We start from the raw sequence: 18,176 nt of genomic DNA, 5'->3' as shown, positions 1-18,176 counted from the left end.
TCTGGTCCAAGTCCGCTGGATAATCCAATCGTGTGTACGCAGCATTAGTGGTACTAAAGCAAAATCTGGTAGCATGGTTGGGGATATTGCCAGGAGTAACCAGAGCAAAACATCAAAACCAGAGGAGGGGGCAAACATGTAGTCAGGAATACCAACAAAGTAAAAGCAGGTAGACTTCAAGTGAAAAACAAAGAAGTTGAGCAACAAAGGTGGCAAAAATTCACACTCTCATACTTACTCTGCAATGCAAAACACAGTATGACGAAACAGAACCACAAAAATAATGAGCCATCAAGGGTTTACTTCCTCTTTAATTATGCACTTTGATAAAACGAGAGAGTGCCCCCCCCTCCTGAACCGTACCAGGCCACATGCCCTCAACATTGGGAGGGTGCACCTTGTCCCCATGTTGATGAGGACAAGGGTCTCATCCCCACAACCCTGGCCGGTGGTTGTGGGGGTCTGTGAGCGGGGGCTTATCGGAATCTGGAAGCTCACTTTAACAAGGGGACCCCCAGATCTCAGCCTCTCCCCCTGTGTGAAATGGTAAGGGTTTGTACCCCTACCATTTTATGGGTTTGTACCCCTACCATTTCACCAAAAAAGTGACAAAACTGTTAAAAATGACAAGAGACAGTCCTTTATTAAAGTCTTCTTTTCATGTTCTTAGGGTCTTCTTCCTTCTTCTTTCCTTCATCCTTCGGTTTCTTCCTCCTTCTTCTTCTTCCTCCATCTTCTTCTTCCTCCAATCCTCTGCTTCTTGCTCCAGTGTTCTCTTCCAGCATCTTCCTCCACGGCGTCTCTTCTTCCTCGCTTTGTTCTTGGGCCACTCTGCGCAATGGGAGGCTCCCGCTGTGTTATGCTTCTCTTCTTCCGACAGTTCTTATATAACAGACCCGCCCGCTCTGACGCACGGTTCCGTTATATAAGTGTCAGAAGAAGATAAGCATCACACAACGGGAGCCTCCCATTCTGTGTAGCGGCCCGAGAATGAAGCGAGGAAGAAGAGGCGCCGTGGAGGAAGATGCCGGATGAGAACACTGGAGCAAGAAGCAGAGGATCAGAGGAAGAAGAAGATGGAGGTAGAAACCGAAGGATGAAAAAAGGAAGAAGACCCGAAGAAGATGGAAAGATGAAGACTTTAATAAAGGAATTGTCAAAAACTGTCTCTTGTCATTTTTAACATTTTTTGTCACTTTTTTGGTGAAATGGTAGGGGTACTTATGTACCCCATTACCATTTCACACAGGGGGAGGCCGGGATCTGGGGGTCCCCTTGTTAAAGGGAGCTTCCAGATTCCGATAAGCCCCCCCGCCCGCAGACCCCCACAACCACCGGCCAGTGTTGTGGGGATGAGGCCCTTGTCCTCATCAACATGTACCCCAAAGCACCCTGCCAATGTTGAGGGCATGTGGCCTGGTACAGTTCAGGAGGGGGACGCCCTCTCATCCCCCTTCTTTTCCTACGGCCTGCCGGGTTGCGTGCTCGGATAAGGGTCTGGTATGGATTTTGAGGGGCACCCCCATGCCATTTTTTTTGGTGCGGGGTTCCCCTTAATAGCTATACCAGACCTGAAGGGCCTGGTATGCTCTTGGAGGGGAACCCATGCACTTTTTTTTTTAATTAAAGTCACCTGGGTTGGGGGCAACTTAAAGTCGTGTTGTAAGTCGCCCCAAGTTGCGCTGTGATTCATACTCAAGTCGTGTCCAAGTTGCCTCCCAAAGTCACGCTGGAAGTCGTGTTGCCCCTGTGTGAATGGACTGTTAATGATACGGCGTGTGCTATTATGAATGGCATATCATTATCCTGTGCGCCGGCATGTTATCTGTTGCGCTTATGCGTGCGTCGGTTCACACTCTCAATTAATAATTTATCTGGCGCACAAATTAAGGTATGAACCGGCGCAGTGCATTCATCTTAGTAAATTACCCCCTATGTAACTATGTCCATTTAGTTCAACCAATAAAAAGGGGGGGAAAAAAAGGTACAATCCTATATAAACAATCCCATACCCACAGTTGATCCAGAAAAAGGCAAAGACAAACAAAAAACAAAGTTTGAACCAATTTGCTCCAGCAGGAGACAAAAATTCTTTCTGATCCCCCAAGAGGCAATCAGATATTTACTGGATCCATTTTACCTATAAATGTCCAGTTCTCCAGTTATATTAGGTACATTTAGGAAATAATCCAGGCATTTTTTTAAAGCAATCTACTGAGCTGGACAGAACTAGCTCTTGAGGGAGTCTATTCCACAGCTTTTACTGTGAAGAAGTTTTTCTGTATTTGGAAATTAAATCTTTTTTCCTCCAGAGGTAAAGAGTGCCCCTTATCCTCTGTGATGACCTTAAAAAGAGTAACGACAGCAAGTTCGCCATATGAACCACTTATGTATTTGTACATGTTGATCATATCCCCTTAATCTCCTCTTCTCAGGAGAGAATAAATTCACTTTCTATAATTTTTCCTCATAACTGAACTGAACTGAACTCCATGCCTCTTATCAGTTTGGTTGCCCTTCTCTGCACTTTCTCCAGCTCCTCAATATCCTTTTTGAGAACTGGTGCCCAAAACCCAATTGCATATTCCAGATGAGGTTTTACTAATGATTTGTACAGGGGGGATGATATCTCATTCTCCGTGAAGTCTATACTTCTTTCAATACAAGAAAGAACTTTGCTCGCTTTGGAAACCGCTGCTTGGCATTGCATGCTATTTTTAAAATTATGATCTACCAAAACCTCCAAATCCTACTTCACTATTGTTTTCCCCAGTTGTACTCCTCCTACTATGTATGATGCATGCATATTCTTAGCCACCAAGTGCATAACTTTACATTTATCAACATTAAACCTCATTTGCAACTTAGTTGACCAATTAAACACTGAGATTGGCTTGTAAGTTGGAGACACCCTGTAAGGATGTTATTCCACTGCATAGCTTGGTGTCATCTGCAAAGACTAAAATGGCACTTTTAATCCCAGACCCTATATCATTTATAAATATATTAAAAAGTAGGGGTCTCAACACTGAACCCTGGGGTGCACCACAGATAACCTTAGACCATTCACAGTAAGAATCATTAACCACTACTCTCTGAATACAGTCTTTTAGCCAATTACAAACTGATTTTTCCAGGCCTGTAGACTTTACCTTACACATTAGCCATGTGTGGGGAACTTTGTCAACCGCGTTTGCAAAATCCAAGTATACCACGTCCACAGCCACCCCTCTGTCCAAGATTTGACTTACCTCCTCATAAAATGAATTCAGATTTATCTGACAACTTCTGTCTTTCATGAATCCATGCTGTCGGCATAACATATTTTTTTCCAGCAAGAACCCATCTATGTGGTCTTTTATTAAACTTTCCGGTATCTTCCCAAGTATGGAAGTTAAACTAACAGGTCTATAGTTACTTGGTAAAGACTTTTATCCCTTTTTAAATATAGGCACCACATTGGCCTTAAGCCAATCCAGTGGTAATAGCCAAGTCCTTAAAGAGTCCCTAAAATTTCAAAACAATGGCCTTGAAATAAAAGCGCTCAATTCTTTATGGACTCGTGGGTGTATACCATCTGGTCCATGTGCTTATTCACCTTTACGCTGTCTAAATATTTCTGGACCTTATACATTTTGAGCCATCGTGGATCATTTGGGACTGTGTCAATACCATTCACACCATTATAGACATGAGCTCCCCCATGCTCCATTGTATACACAGAGCTGAAGAAAGTATTTAATACATTTTCATAAAATAATAATCTGTGCAATGAGATAGAGACTGAGCTGCTGCCGCTGGATGAATGGATCCCTGTCATAGCTGACTACAGGGGAGAACTCCCTGGGAGGGTGTGATTTGGATGCCTGGTAAGATCAGATTGTATTAATATTATTATACAAGATTTATATAGCGCCAGCAGTGCGCTGTGCTTAACAAAATGCACAATGCTTAACAAAATGAAGGCAGTCATTACAGTTACATTTCATTTTGGTAAAGGAGGACTCAAGGGACCCTGCTCAATAGAGCTTACAATCTAAGAAGGACGGTCAATTGATACAAAAGGTAATATCTGTGGGGGATGAACTGATGGAGAAAGTAAAACTGTGTATTAGTTAGAAGCAGGATAGGCTTCTTTAAAGAGAAGGGTTTTCAGGGATCATCTAAAGATGGATAGATTAGGGGACAGGCGGACAGATTGAGGTAGGGAGCTTCAAAGGATGGGAGAAATTCTAGAGATATCCTGGAGGTGAGCATGGTAGGAGGTAATAAGGGAGCTAGAGAGCAGGAGGTCTTGGGAGTACTGAAGAAAGTGGCTTGGTTTGTATTTTAAGACTAGGTTAGTGATGTAGCTGGGGGCAGAGTTGTGGATGGCTTTATAAATTATTGTTAGTACTTTGAATTTAATTTGTTGGGTGAGTGGAAGCCAGTGCAAGGATTGAAAAAGAGGGGTGGAGGACACTGAACGGTTGGTAAGGTGGATGAGTCTTGCAGCAGCATTCATTATGGAGGGGGGATAGTGTATGTAAAGGTAATCCAATGAGGAGGGAGTTGCAGTAGTCAAGGTGAGAGATAACCAGGGAGTGAATTAGAAGCTGGGTGGTGTCATTGGTTAAAAAAGGTCAAATTCTAGAGATGTTGCAGACTCTAAGGCGGCATGATTTGGAGAAGGATTGGATGTGGGCCTGAAAGGACAATTCAGAGTCTAGGGCTATCCCTAGAACCCTGGCATGTGGAGACAGACTGACGGTTGTGCCACTGATCTTGACAGAGAAGTCTGTTAGTAAATCAGTGATATGTGAGGAGACTAATGGGGTGAGCTGAGGGGTAGAGAGATAGGTTTGGGTATCATCGGTTTATAAATGGTAGTGGAAGCCATGGGAGGCTATCAGTTGACCCAAGGAGGACGTGTACATTGAGAATAGTAAAGGTCCAAGGACAGAACCTTGGGGTACCCCAGCAGTAAAAGGAGTTGGTGAGGAGGAGGTGGAGTAATAAGTGACACTGACGATTCGGTGAGATAGGTACAATTTGAACCCATGCAGAGCACAGCCATGGAGGGGGTGATCAACTGTATCAAAGGCAGAGAAGAGGTCCAAGAGTAAGAGTACAGAATAATGACAGTTGGTTTTAGCTGTAAGTAAGTCGTTTGTGAGTTTTAGGAGAACAGTTTCTGTGGAGTGCTGTGGACCAAATCCAGACAGGAGGGGATCAAGTAGGCTATTCTCAATGAGGTGGTCGCTCAGTCAGTTGTAGACTAAACGTTCAAGGAGTTTGTAGGCAAAAGGGAATAAGGAGATTGGTCTTAGGTTATTAAGATTGGTGGGGTCTAGTGTGGACTTTTTTGGTATGGGAGTGACTAGTGCAATTTTAAGAAGGTTAGGGAAAATGTCAGTAGAGAGGGAGAGGTTGAAGATATGAGTTAAAAGGTGTGATAATTATGATGATAAATGAAACCACACATGTGAATTGCCGCCATCCCTAGATAATGCATAAATAACCACAACATTTGGGATTTTATGAGCAATAAAAAATATATACATGTAAAGGAAATTTGTAAGTTCTGTATATAATTGTATTCTATTTTGTATGTATTGCACAATGCCCTCACTGTGCACATGGCACTAATAATGTTTTCAGTACGTTTGCATTCTTTAGAGTCCTGATTAGAATTAGTCTGTCTATGTTACGCCCCTTGTTACCATAAACGTACAATTGTAATATTAATGTGGCTGTTCCCTACTGCAGTAGTTATTATTAATTTGGAACCATTAATCAATATGAGGATAGGAGTTGCCCATCTATAAAAAGTCCAAGTCAGATGGCAAGCTTTACCTAGGAAGATTTACAGGTGACCCTCAGAATCAAAAATGAGGAGTTTGAGATGATTCCAGGAATTTCTGATAATCAGCCAGCTGAGATAAGCCTTTTGCTTACATTTGAGTTATCAGACTTCCTTGATCGGTAAGGCATTTTTGGGACAAAGGGTGCCTATTTTACTCACTTTAATCAAACTGAAATTGATTGTTGGTTATATGTTATGTTGTCACGGTCTACTGTCCATCGGAGTGTTATAGATAAGAAAGGGAAGAATAGTGCTGTTAACAGGTTATATGTAGTACATCTGCTAGATAAAGTAGTTTAGAGGCAAGAGGCAAATGTAGAGAAGACTGGTCAGTTATTATGGGCATTAAATGACGTAAGGGAATGAAGGGTAAGAGACCTTCAAAAATGCCCAGCGCAAGAGGTGCACTATAAAATATATGAACCAAAGGTGCGGTTCTGCCTATACTGAGCCCCTAGATAAATGGTTAAAGTGGACGGGGATCCTTAATGGGTAAATGGGTAACTGGGTTACCAAAGTCCACAGGGACTAAGAATCATGCAGAGTAAACAGGTAGGGAAATGGCTATCCCCTCATTTGCGCTCTCATGAAAGCTGGGATGAGTCCGTGATAAGCTGAAAGGACACATGCCAATTTCTCTGTTTTAGACAAAACATTTATAACAAAATGTTCCGGGTTAATTAATCTAAATAAGATTAATAATGATAATAAAGATTAATAAAGATAAATGATGTGATCACAATTATCTTTGAATCTGTTTTCCAAACATGGTAAAATGAAGGTTACATTTAACCGTGTATTACACAAATTGAATATCCTTTGATAGTGGAAACAGTGCATTTAAAAAAGGGAAAGTAAAATTAAGTAAAATGTCCTGAAAATTGCCTAAAATCATCTCATCCAAAATAATCACAGTCCATTACCAGGAAGACCTGAATATGGTACAGGATAGAAAAATAGAAATACCATTCCAAGGTCCAGAATACGAATCATTAGTAAACAAAGACTTTCAAGTTTGTAATAGAGACATATAAGAGAGAGAACCAGGGAAAACCATACCATATTCAGGACTTCCTGGTAATGGACTGTGCATTTTGGATGAGATGATTCATATTTTTGGGGTTTAGTGCCTATGGCTTTTGTTAGTCCACATTGCATTGTATATTGTATACTGTATAATTTCCTCTCGGGTTGATGCATCGAGAAGTCACACTCTTCCTTCTCCCGAATTGCCGATCTTGGATTCTCCTTGGGAGATTTTCAACTTTCAAACATGGGACTCTGTTTGGGCCGTTTTTGACATGTAGAACAACTGAAGTAAACATATACAATTTTTATTCAATGTGGGGCCAGTCCTGTGTGGAATAACATTCCAGAATGACCCCACTCCCCTGGAATTGAGACTTATTTTATTACTGGGGATTTACCATCCTTTTTTCTCTTTGCTTTCCCACAGGCCCCAACATCCCGGTTTTCAAGCCCTATAGGTATCCATGGTTGGTTTTCCCTGGATAGGAATATTTGGCATTCACATGGGGCAGGCTTTCAACAGCCTCAATAGGATATCTGTGTTCTTTAGAGCAGGGATCTCAAACTGGAAGCCCTCCAGCTGTTGCAGAACTACAAGTCCCATCCTGCCTCTGCCTATGTGAGTCATGCTTGTAACTGTCAGCCTTGCAATGACTCATGGGAATTGTAGTTCTGCAACAGCTGGAGGGCCACCAGTTTGAGACCCCTGCTTTAGATGAATGCTTTTGCCAAACATGCATATTTTTTTGTAAGAGTTTGTTGAGGATGAATAGATGCACATTTAAATGTATGAATTTGCATTGATGTTTTACTAATATTCTTGCTGTTCTTTCAGAAAGTGGTATTATTCCCTGAAGAAGATTTAAAACATAATTTTGAAACGCATTGGATATACCTCTCTGCAGTGTCCCTTATTCGAAATCACAAGTAAAAGGAGCAGCAAATAGACTAGGACTACCACTTTATGGTTCAAAATAGTTTATGTGCAATGTCTGCAATTTTTATTCGTCAAAGTGTGCTAGGTTTAAAATGCTTCAATAATGTGTTGTATTTCCAACATGAGAAATGTTTAACAATTTGCTACAAATAAATAAATTTTTTTGCATAATTTATGCATATATTTTTTATTGCCCATAAATTCCCAATTTTTGAGGTTATTTATACATGAGTTAAAGGGTGTAGGATAGAGTCACTGCAGGGTGACTGTAGTATTTGAGAAGGAACAGGGTCCAGGGGACAGGCATTTAGAGTTGATTTTTTTTTTTAGGAATTTTAAGAATTTTTGTTTTGGTGTGTGGAACACCACTTTAAAGTGGTGTTCCACACACACAAAAAAATGCTTAAAATTCCCCAAAAAAAAAATGTGGAAAAAAAAATTAACTCACCTCTAAATGCCTGTTGCTGGGGGGTCCCTCATAGTCAGTCATCTGGGACACGTGACAGGTCCCAGATGACTGTGCAGCCTATCACGGCGAGTGGCACCGCTCGCGCATGCGCAGTGGGTGCCCGGCTGTGAAGCCACAGCTGGGTGCCCACAGTTGCAATGCCGGCGCCGCCGAGAGGAGGGGGACGAGCGGGGCTTCATTCCCCCGCATCGCTGGACTATGGGACAGGTAAGTGTCCGATTATTAAAAGTCAGCAGCTGCAGTATTTGTAGCTGCTGACTTAAAAACATTTTTTTTTAGGGGAAACTCCTCTTTAAGATTAACAGGGATGTTGAAGTTACCAAGAATGATTGTTAGAATTTCAGTAGAGAGAAAGTAGGGTAGCCAGGCAGAGAAGTCATCAAGAAAGCTTGATACCGGTCAAGGAGACTGATAGATCATAGGAATTCTCAACAAAACTGGAGAAAATAGATGAAAAACAGTGAGCTTCAAATGAGCAGAGGGACAGGGAGGGGGGTGGATGAAAAACCTGAAAAGTTTTTTGAGGGGATAGGAAGATTGCAACACCACCTCCTTTCCATCCACTATGCCAGGGTGAGTGAGTCCACAGGAGGCCACCATGGGAGAGGGCAGCAGGAGAAGAAAAATCAGATCCTTGAAGCCAGGTTTCTGTAATTGCAAGTAGGTTGAGGGAGTTTGTGATAAATAGGTCATGGACAGTAATAAGTTTGTTACAAACAGAGCAGGCATTCCAAAGGGCACAGGAGATGGGGAGGTTGGTTATAGGTAGAAATTATAATGTGTGGATTGTGGCTACTGTCAGAGGATAGGGAATGCCGGGCATGTTGGTCAAAGGTAAATGATGGTGGCCCAGGATTTGGGGAAATATCTCCAGAAGTTAGGAGAAGCAGAAGGGTGATAGAGGTGACATGGGAGTGTGACTTATGTGTGTGTGTGGGGGGGGGGGGGGGGGGGCGACACTTGCCAGTGTCCTGGAGGCTTTATTGGTATGTAGGTTCAGAATTAGCAGGAACTTATGAGTGCAGTAATAAGGTGAAGACAGGAGTGAAGGTGATATATATAAGCTGTAGGGTAGAGAAGAGGGGCGAAGGAGAGAGAGTTTAAGGAGAGAGGATGCAACTGTGAGAAGCAAAAGCATGATACAAATTGGTGAGATTGAGAAGCAGACTAGATGAGAGATGAAAAGTTCTATTATAAAAGTATTAGAGAGCACTGCTACCACTTGTAAGGAAGGAAAAAAAAGACTGTCTCAACAGGATTGAAAGAGAGATCATCAGCAACTTCTTCCCTTTTCTGACTTGAACTGGACTTTTACTGAATCAGAGCATGTGTCTGGAGACCCAGAAGAGGGTCCTGGGATTGGTAGTAGACTTGTAGTAACATCATACAAGTTAATTTGTTGTCTGCTGAGAACTGTTGTGATCCTTTCAAGGTCCCCAACTTTGCTAGAAATGTTTTATTTCTCATCAATCACTGGCCAGTTAGAACTGTTGCAAGGTAAATGCGGTTCAGTTCTGTTAATGACTGTTAGCCACAATACTACTGGTGTTTTTTTCAGCTTATGCTTGACCCAATAAATTATTTGAAATACCTCAAGGTTTGTTGGCAAGTACTGGGTGAGTGAGATGTGTCATCTTCCTGGGTGCAGAGAAACCATAAAACTGTTTAGCTAGCACTACAGACTTCTTCCCCATCTACTTCCGTTAGTGAAAGGAAATTGCACCCAACTACTGTATATTTTCCATATTCAGTATGCAAATACTACTGCAGCTTGCAATTGGAAAAACAAAAAACAAACATTCTACACTTGCTTTTAACTGTTTCTAAAAAGCCCTATAGCAGTTAAGAAAATGAGAGTAACTTATTTTTTTGGGTGAAGGTCTGCTTTAAAATATAATATAAAACTTGACTCTAAATGATGTGAAGTTCCGTTATCCAAAATTATATTTATTTTTTGAGGAAACTGAAGCTTGGACCAGTCAGAAAAATAAACGATAAAATATTTCCTAAAGAGTCAGGCCAAAAGTAGTAACTAGTGTTGCATTCCATGGTCACAAAAGTTGATAATATAGAACCAATATTTACATTGTATCAAAACATTCACACTTGTTGTAATAACAATATTTCTATCAACAAAGCATTTCCCACATTTATACAAAAATAATTGTGTATGCTTTAAGATTACAGGAAATATTTACATAGCAGCACTTTTATAGCCACATAGTTCAACATCAACATATCATGAGCCATGATGTGTTTATATACAAATATGATTGGTTCAGAATATCTTGGATCTTTACCAAAATCATCCAGATTCAGTAAAATCTCCAGTTTATAAAAGCTCTATTACACAACATTAAAAATTACTCTCCACATAGGGGATCTCAATATGCAAAGATTCTGATTACAGTTCACACGCGTTTCAGGAATCCTTCTTCAGGAGTACATGTGACAGAATCAGTGCACTGTAACCTGCTCCTAATCTTTAATAGAGTAATATCAGCCAGTAGGGTAGACTGGAATTCATAGCAGGTGTATGTTGTCCATAGATGTGCAAATGAGTAAGCCAAGGTGAAGCCACTGCCTCTCGGGGAGAAAAATCAGGTACATTCAGTAAACAGCTAATGATGTTGTGCACATAATCTTAAAATGAAAGGACCACCTTAACAATGGGGAACCACCCAGACCTAATGTGAGTAAGGCACCATAGAAACCATAGTCACCTTAAAAACAAACCTGCTCAATTCATGTGAATTGGGTCTGTTTCTAAGATACTTATCAAGAGCCCCCTCTTTGGAATATATGTGCCTTAACTACCATGCTGCCTTTATGGTGACTTACTCACATTGGTTCCCTCTATGGGCATGAGTTTTTTCTCTATGGGCAACATAGAATGATTCTCGAAAAACCTTGAGTTCTCAAGTGAACTGTAATCGAATCTTGCATGTTGAGAACCCCTATGGTTCATAAAAAAGTTGTTTTTGTGGTAAACAGTTTTTCTTCTGTATATCCACACAAAGTCCATGGCTACATGATCTGTTCATATTTCTACATGAGTTCATAGTTGTACATGCTAGGATGTGGACATCCTACACACAGTCTGGGCTTCTCTCCTGCTATAGAGGTCTTATGCCCTGGTCGGACATTCCGACGACTAAATCCGTTGGATTTTTCCGACGGATTTTGGCCCAAACTTGTCTTGCATACACATGGTCGCACAAAGTTGTCCGAAAATCCAATCGTTCAGAACGAGGAGACGTAAAACACGTACAACGAGACTAGAAAGAGGGCGGTAGCCAATAGCTTTCGTATTGTAATTTATTCTGAGCATGCTTGGCACTTTGTGCGTCTGAATTTTCTACACATGATCAGAATTTAAACGATCAGATTCTGTTGTCGGAAAATTTTAAATCAAGATCGCAAACTTTGTGTTTTTCGGAAATTTCGGTGGAAAAAGTCAGATGGAGCCCATACACAATCGGAATTTTCCGATTGCCTCTCCAATCCTATGGAATGCCCTACCCCAATCTGTCCGCCTATCTCCTACTTTATTAGCTTTTAGACGATCCCTGAAAACACTTCTCTTCAGAGAAGCCTACTCCACCCACACCTAACTGTATTTTCATTTTCTCCATCAGCTCATCCCCCCCAGTTATTACCTTTTGTTTCAACTTGACCCTCCCTTCTAGATTGTAAGCTCTAACGAGCAGGGCCCTCTGATCCCTCCTGTATTGATTTGTATTGTAAGTGTACTGTCTGCCCTCATATTGTAAAGCGCTGCGCAAACTGTTGGCGCTATATAAATCCTGAATAATAATAATAATGATAATAATAATTTCGGACAACACAGTCCGATCCATAGGAAAGTCTGACCGTGTGTACAGGGCATTAGTGAATGTGAAAAAACACACTTATTAACGGTGCAATGGGTAGTCAATTACAACAGATGAATGCAGCAGGGTATTGCTGGCATATGTCCTTCTAGCTAACAAAGTACAAGCAGTTTGCTAAAGCCAAGTTTCAGGGAGGCACCTAACCACAGTGTTTAAATGCATATACAATAACTTTGTGTTAAGTCAGTCTTATGATCCAGGCACCGCACCACTAAGCCCTTATACACACGGTCGGACATTCTGACAACCAAATCTGTTGGATTTTGTCCGTCGGATTTTGTCCAAAACTGTTGCATACACACAGTCGGAAAATCCGATTGTACATAACGTGATGACGTTATTTCGTTATGGCTAGTAGCCAATAGCTTTGGTCTAGGAATATGATCTGAGCATGCATGGCACTTTGTCCATCAGAGTAGGCTACACATGATCAGAATATGTCCGATCGGAGCATTTTTTTGGAAAATTTTACAGACAAGTTGAATAACTTGGTCCGTCGGATACTCCGATGGAAACAGTCCGATGGAGACCACACACAGTCGGATTATCCGACAAAACGGTCCGATAGGACACATTCCGTCGGAATCTCCGACCGTGTGCACAAGGGCTTACAGGCAGCATAGCCAGGTCACTGACCCCATTGCAGCAATAACAAAGCTTGGTCAAATATATACCCCTGATTGAAAAGTGAAGTAGCAGTAGCAAAGTGGGATATGGCATCATCCTTCTAGCTCTCCTTCCCTGTGAACACATGTGCACTGTAGCTCAGAATCATGGCTCCCGTAGCTCAATACGCATTTGAAATACATACATTTGAATGGTTTTAGATACCAACACTTTGTAATTCTATTTAGCTAGTCTTGTGACCCAGAAATCCCTGTTAAATAGCACAACCATCTCATGGACCTATACTGAGGTTAATCAATACAGACTACGCTGCAGTTAAACAATACAGCTTGATCCAGGGCCCCTGGAGAGTGCAAAATCTGGTGCAACCCTTCATGAAAACCATCAGCTTTCAGTTTTTTTTGTCAAAGCTTAAGCCTCCATTCACACTTGTAGCTGACTTTGGAGTGCAACTTTGATGCAATTTTGGCACAACTTTGATACAACTTTGTATGAGGGTAACTTGGATACGACTTTGGCTTTTTACCAAAAATAATGGGCTACTGTTTGATAACTGTTGCATTGCATAACATTCAGGTACGGCTTTCATGCAAATTTTGAGGGTTAACATTAAAGTCTATGGCCCTCAAGTTGCATGAAAGTCAGACCAAAGTAGTGCATGAAACTACTTTGAAGTTGCTGCAACTTTAAATCACACATATATGAACGGTTATAATTAGAAAACATGGGGAACGACTTGTCATGCAACTTTGATATCCAAAGTCCAAAGTTGCAGGAAAAGTCACAAAAGTGTGAATGGAGCCTGACTGAACAAACTGAAGTTGGAAGCTGATTGGCTACCATGCACAGCTGCACAAGAATTTGAACTCATCAGTTTTAGTACATCAACTTCACTGTGTTTTCCAATTCATTTAATTTTGCAGAGTGGCTGTTAACCTGAATACAACAGTAAAATAATACACTAAACACCATTCATAATTTTCTCCAGAGATATGTATGTCCTGATATACAGAGCGGAAATTCAGTTAACAATGCACTGATCTGTAAACTGTAATCCATAAGGTCCCAATTACAGATGAGTGAATTTATGCAGTTCACTGGGAAACCCAACCTATGCAGTGAACTGTGAAAGGGTCTTTGGGACCCCTTACACATTAATTTCTTTATCAGACAATGTGCAACTATGAGGAAGGTAAACCTAAAGAGTATAGGGTGGCTGTTGGCTTTAACAAGTGACAGTCTAACACTATACCTAAGTGTGTTTGGTTCAGCAACTGGGACAGAGAAAGTCGAGTTTTACTACCAATTTTCTATAAAGAAAGGCCACCATGGTGGCAGAGCCGCAACACTGCTCTTATATACTTAATGCTAACGAGCCAATAAAAACAGTTAAAAAATGCTGGAGATAATACATAAAATATTAAACAATTAGAATTTGGCCCACTTGACCTACTGTTGAATGTGTATTGGTGTATGGAAAGAAATTCTAGAGAACAGCAAAAACTAGACCTCGCCTTTTCAGGTTTGTAAAATTAAAATGGTACAACATTTACACCAAATGTTAATTTTTTATTTTATATCAAAATGTTATACTTTAAATATGATATAGTAATATAGCACACACAAGACTGTTATGTCAGAAAGGATCAAGCTGACTTGACAAAAGTAACTCCAGCTAATATTGTGTGTTGAGTAGCAAGGATGGTAGGAAAGGATGCTCTCCTTTGTGACTCTAATCTTAAAGCGGAACACCACCCAAAAGGGGATGCTTAACTTGTCTTCCTCCTCTCCCCCTCCGCTACCACATTTGGCACCTTTTTTTTGGGGGGGGGGGGTGCTTCCTCATCTCTCTACCTGCCCTGGGTTAGTACTAAAGGATGATGGTCAGCATGATGGCAAGGCAAGTAGCATTGCAGAATTAGAGGTAAGAAATGGCAGTCTCCATGCCTCTCTTACAGAGCCTTTAATGTTACATGACCTGTACAAGAAATTACAATATATTCTGATGCTGTCCTTTTATTCCTTTTATACCTTTCTGATGAGTCATCTGGAATTTAGGCAAGCCTTTCCTATGAGTTCACAGATGAAGCCCAGGTGATTTTATTCAGAAAGGGGGAGAGAAGTTTAGGAGAGTGTTATGTACATTTTGAAATGGGAAATGTTGAAAGGGAGTACTTGGCCAGGACATAAAATGATATGTTATAGAGGATTGGGGGCACAGAGGTAAGTGTAATTTTCAAATTGCACTCACGTCTCCTTTTTAACAATTCCCAACAGATGAGAGGGTTTACCTTTTAAAACATATGAGCAATTTTTTTCTTACCTGAAAATTTCCAAAACAGCTTCCTCCAGGTAAGATGACATAACAAACAAATGGCGGGTCAGGAGATGGAACAGACTCATAAGCCACCAAGCTTTCACTTGGAAAGACTGCTTTTCTCTTTTCTTTGTTCTCCCAAAATTCTTGAAGTAAGGCAACTACATTTACTGGAAAACAAAAATATATAATAATGAATTAGCCTTTTTTCCTTTAAAGTACAAGAATACATCTAAAGTGGTATACCTGATCCTGATGAAACAAAATGACTCTGCACAAGATACATGAGACTCAGAAGCCAAGATGTACTGAATTCATAGCTGTCAATAGGTTTCTTCACAACTTACTTCTGACATTCTGTATAACTATAACAATGCTTCATGCAGCTCCATGTGTTGACAAATGACTGTACTTTTATGTATATATGAGTGAGAACTCTATAGAAAAGTGTATCCTAATTTAGAAGTCTCAAAGTAGTTGTCTCATCAGAAGTTAAAAAAGCTTTGGTAAATCCCCAATGTAACCCAGTGCACACAGCTCTTGTACCCAATAAAATCTGCGCAGTGGTTGCTGAACTCCATGGCTGGATAGCTTGCACCCCCCCCCCCCTGTCTGACAACGCTGGAGCAAGGAGACAGACTTCTGAATGACAGCACACAGAGGAGAGGGCAACACAAACACAGAACACACACGGCCCCACCTTCTCTGTATATCTGCAGCCCACCTCGCTTCTAAGTTCTGTGCCTCCTCTTCTCCCTTTGTACTGGGAACATACTGGGCACACAATCACCCACAGCTGCCAGCTAGTTTGTAGATTACTACAATAGTAGCTGCCTACTTTGTTTTGTGAATGGCATAAGCTGGACAGCAATGTTGTTATTCACAAAAAAACAAGCCGACAGCAACACAAGCTGGCAGCTATTACACGAATCTCTCTTGGATAAATGTAGTAGATTCCGCTCAACAAAATGGCTATTCATGCAAAACTGCTACAACTTAACTAAAGAGTTTTAGAATGGTGTGTGGCTACATGAACACACAGCTGAAAAAGGATTATTGGATAGGACCTTGCTTTTGAATCATGTGACATTTACATTTTTGAAAGTACATTGGTTGGATCTTGAGATATGCTCATGAAGTGGCAGAACCTTTTTTTTTTACAAAAAGCCTACAGTGGGACTGCTGTTTGCTGAAAACAGGTCACAGGAGTGCAGAACGAACTGCACTCATTTAATCCACAGAAGTAGTACATCCAAATTACATTACTTCTTCTTTAAGTGTTGCCTAATGTGGTAATGCTTAAAGTGACACTAAACTCTGGTTCAGGAAGAATTCTATTAGTATAAGTATGTACAGTGAGGGAAAAAGCATTTGATCCCCTGCTTATTTTGTACATTTGCCCACTGACAAAGAAATGATTAGTCTATAATTTTAATGATAGGTTTATTTTAACAGGGAGAGATAGAATAACAACAAAAATATCCAGAAAAACACATAACATTTTTTTTTATAAATTTATTTGCATTTTAATGAGAGAAATAAGTATTTGACCCCTTCGCAAAACATGACTTAGTACTTGGTGGCAAAACCCTTGTTGGCAATCACAAAGGTTAGATGTTTCTTGTAGTTGGCCACCAGGTTTGCACATATCTCAGGGGGATTTTGTCCCACTCCTCTTTGCAGATCCTCTCCAAGTCATTAAGGGTTTGAAGCTGATGTTTGGTAACTCGAACTTTCAGCTCCCTCCACATACTTTGTATTGGATTAAGGTCTGGAGAGTGGCTAGGCTACACTAGACAGTGGGGATGGTTTTCTTGGTGTCGTAGGTAGCATTCCAAACACGGTGAGTGTATGGTTTCTTATTGGAGAATTGTGATATTGTTTAGTGTCACTTTAATTCCAGTATGTAGGGCCCACTAACAATCTAGCACTGCTATATGAAAGTATATGTTAAACCATTCTTTAAGGTTTTTATATATAGAATAAGAAATTTGTCACAATATATATAAACAACAGGAAGTAAAAGGACAAAAGGTGGTGATCAAATTTTTATACAGTAAGTTGCTAAGTGAAGTATTAATGTATACTTGGATTTTGCATTGTCAGTTTTGCAGGTTAAAAATGATAGATTTCCCATTATTTTCAATACTGATGGCAATGTTCATCAGGAGAAAGAGAAAGGGCGAATTTGCCCAAATGCAACACAGACAAGAATAACAAAAAAAAAAATCAAGGGTTTTAACACTTCCTTACAATATCCTAAACAAAGCAAACAAAAATCCAGTTTTAAATACAGTTATAGAGTTATAGAGAATATAAAAAATATACACTCTTGAGTTGAGGACCACTGGGCAAAATCATCCAATCAGACTCCATTTGATCTGGTGTAGTTTTGAACAGATTTTTTTTTTTTTTTTAGATCACCAAACTTGCTAGGGCATTTCTTTCCTTTTCTTACACTTTTTTCAATTCCCCCCGTATAAGAATATGCCATTTATCAACGGGCAGCTACATCCTGATTTTTAATGGTTCTTTCAAATACATTTTCTGGCTATACTGAACTGTTTACATTTCCAAGAGGGAAGCGGTTGAAAGGGGAATATCATAACATCAATTTAGCTTTTCATATTGATGATATCAATAAACACTGGTTTTGGTTTGGATCTGTGAAAAGAATGAAAGACTGGAACAGAATGTAAAGTTGAAAACGCCAATAAAGGCTTACAGAATTCCTGTTTGAATCTTTTTTTTTTGGCTGCCCTGGAGCCAAAGGAATTCTTTAAGATATGTGTATTAAATAAAAAGTCTCCTGATGAATCTGATCAGCCTGTAGAAATAAGCTCTGAGGATGTCTGAAAGATTTCTGTTCACCTGGAACATCAAAAGGTTAATCTATAAAAATGTCAAATAAACTCCAGTCAAAATCTGGTCAGGAAACATCCAAGCCCATGAAAATCATTTTCAGCTGTTCAAATTTCCCTCTGTGGATTAAAGTGGAGCTCCAGCCAAAGCCTTTTTTTACATTTTGAAAACGTAGGGAAAGGATAACAATAAAACCA

General features: G+C 40.3%; 1 protein-coding gene across 2 annotated transcripts in view; it reads right to left on the bottom strand.

The window, feature by feature from the left end:
• The window catches only part of LIX1 (limb and CNS expressed 1), a 237,958-nt gene that overhangs the window by 149,360 nt on the left and 70,422 nt on the right, over positions 1-18,176 (bottom strand). For both annotated transcript variants that reach the window (XM_077462348.1, XM_077462347.1), the window contains one exon: positions 15,124-15,287. In XM_077462348.1, coding sequence (XP_077318474.1) covers positions 15,124-15,287 — 164 coding nt within the window. The remainder of the gene's footprint in view (positions 1-15,123; positions 15,288-18,176) is intronic.

Source organism: Lithobates pipiens, unplaced genomic scaffold (assembly GCF_037356315.1).
Source record: "Lithobates pipiens isolate NorthernLeopardFrog02 unplaced genomic scaffold, aLitPip1_a1.2 Scaffold_3, whole genome shotgun sequence".
Classification (NCBI taxonomy): Eukaryota; Metazoa; Chordata; class Amphibia; order Anura; family Ranidae; genus Lithobates; species Lithobates pipiens.
The sequence above is the reverse complement of the archived record's forward strand: the minus strand, read 5'-3'. Positions and strand labels throughout refer to the sequence as shown.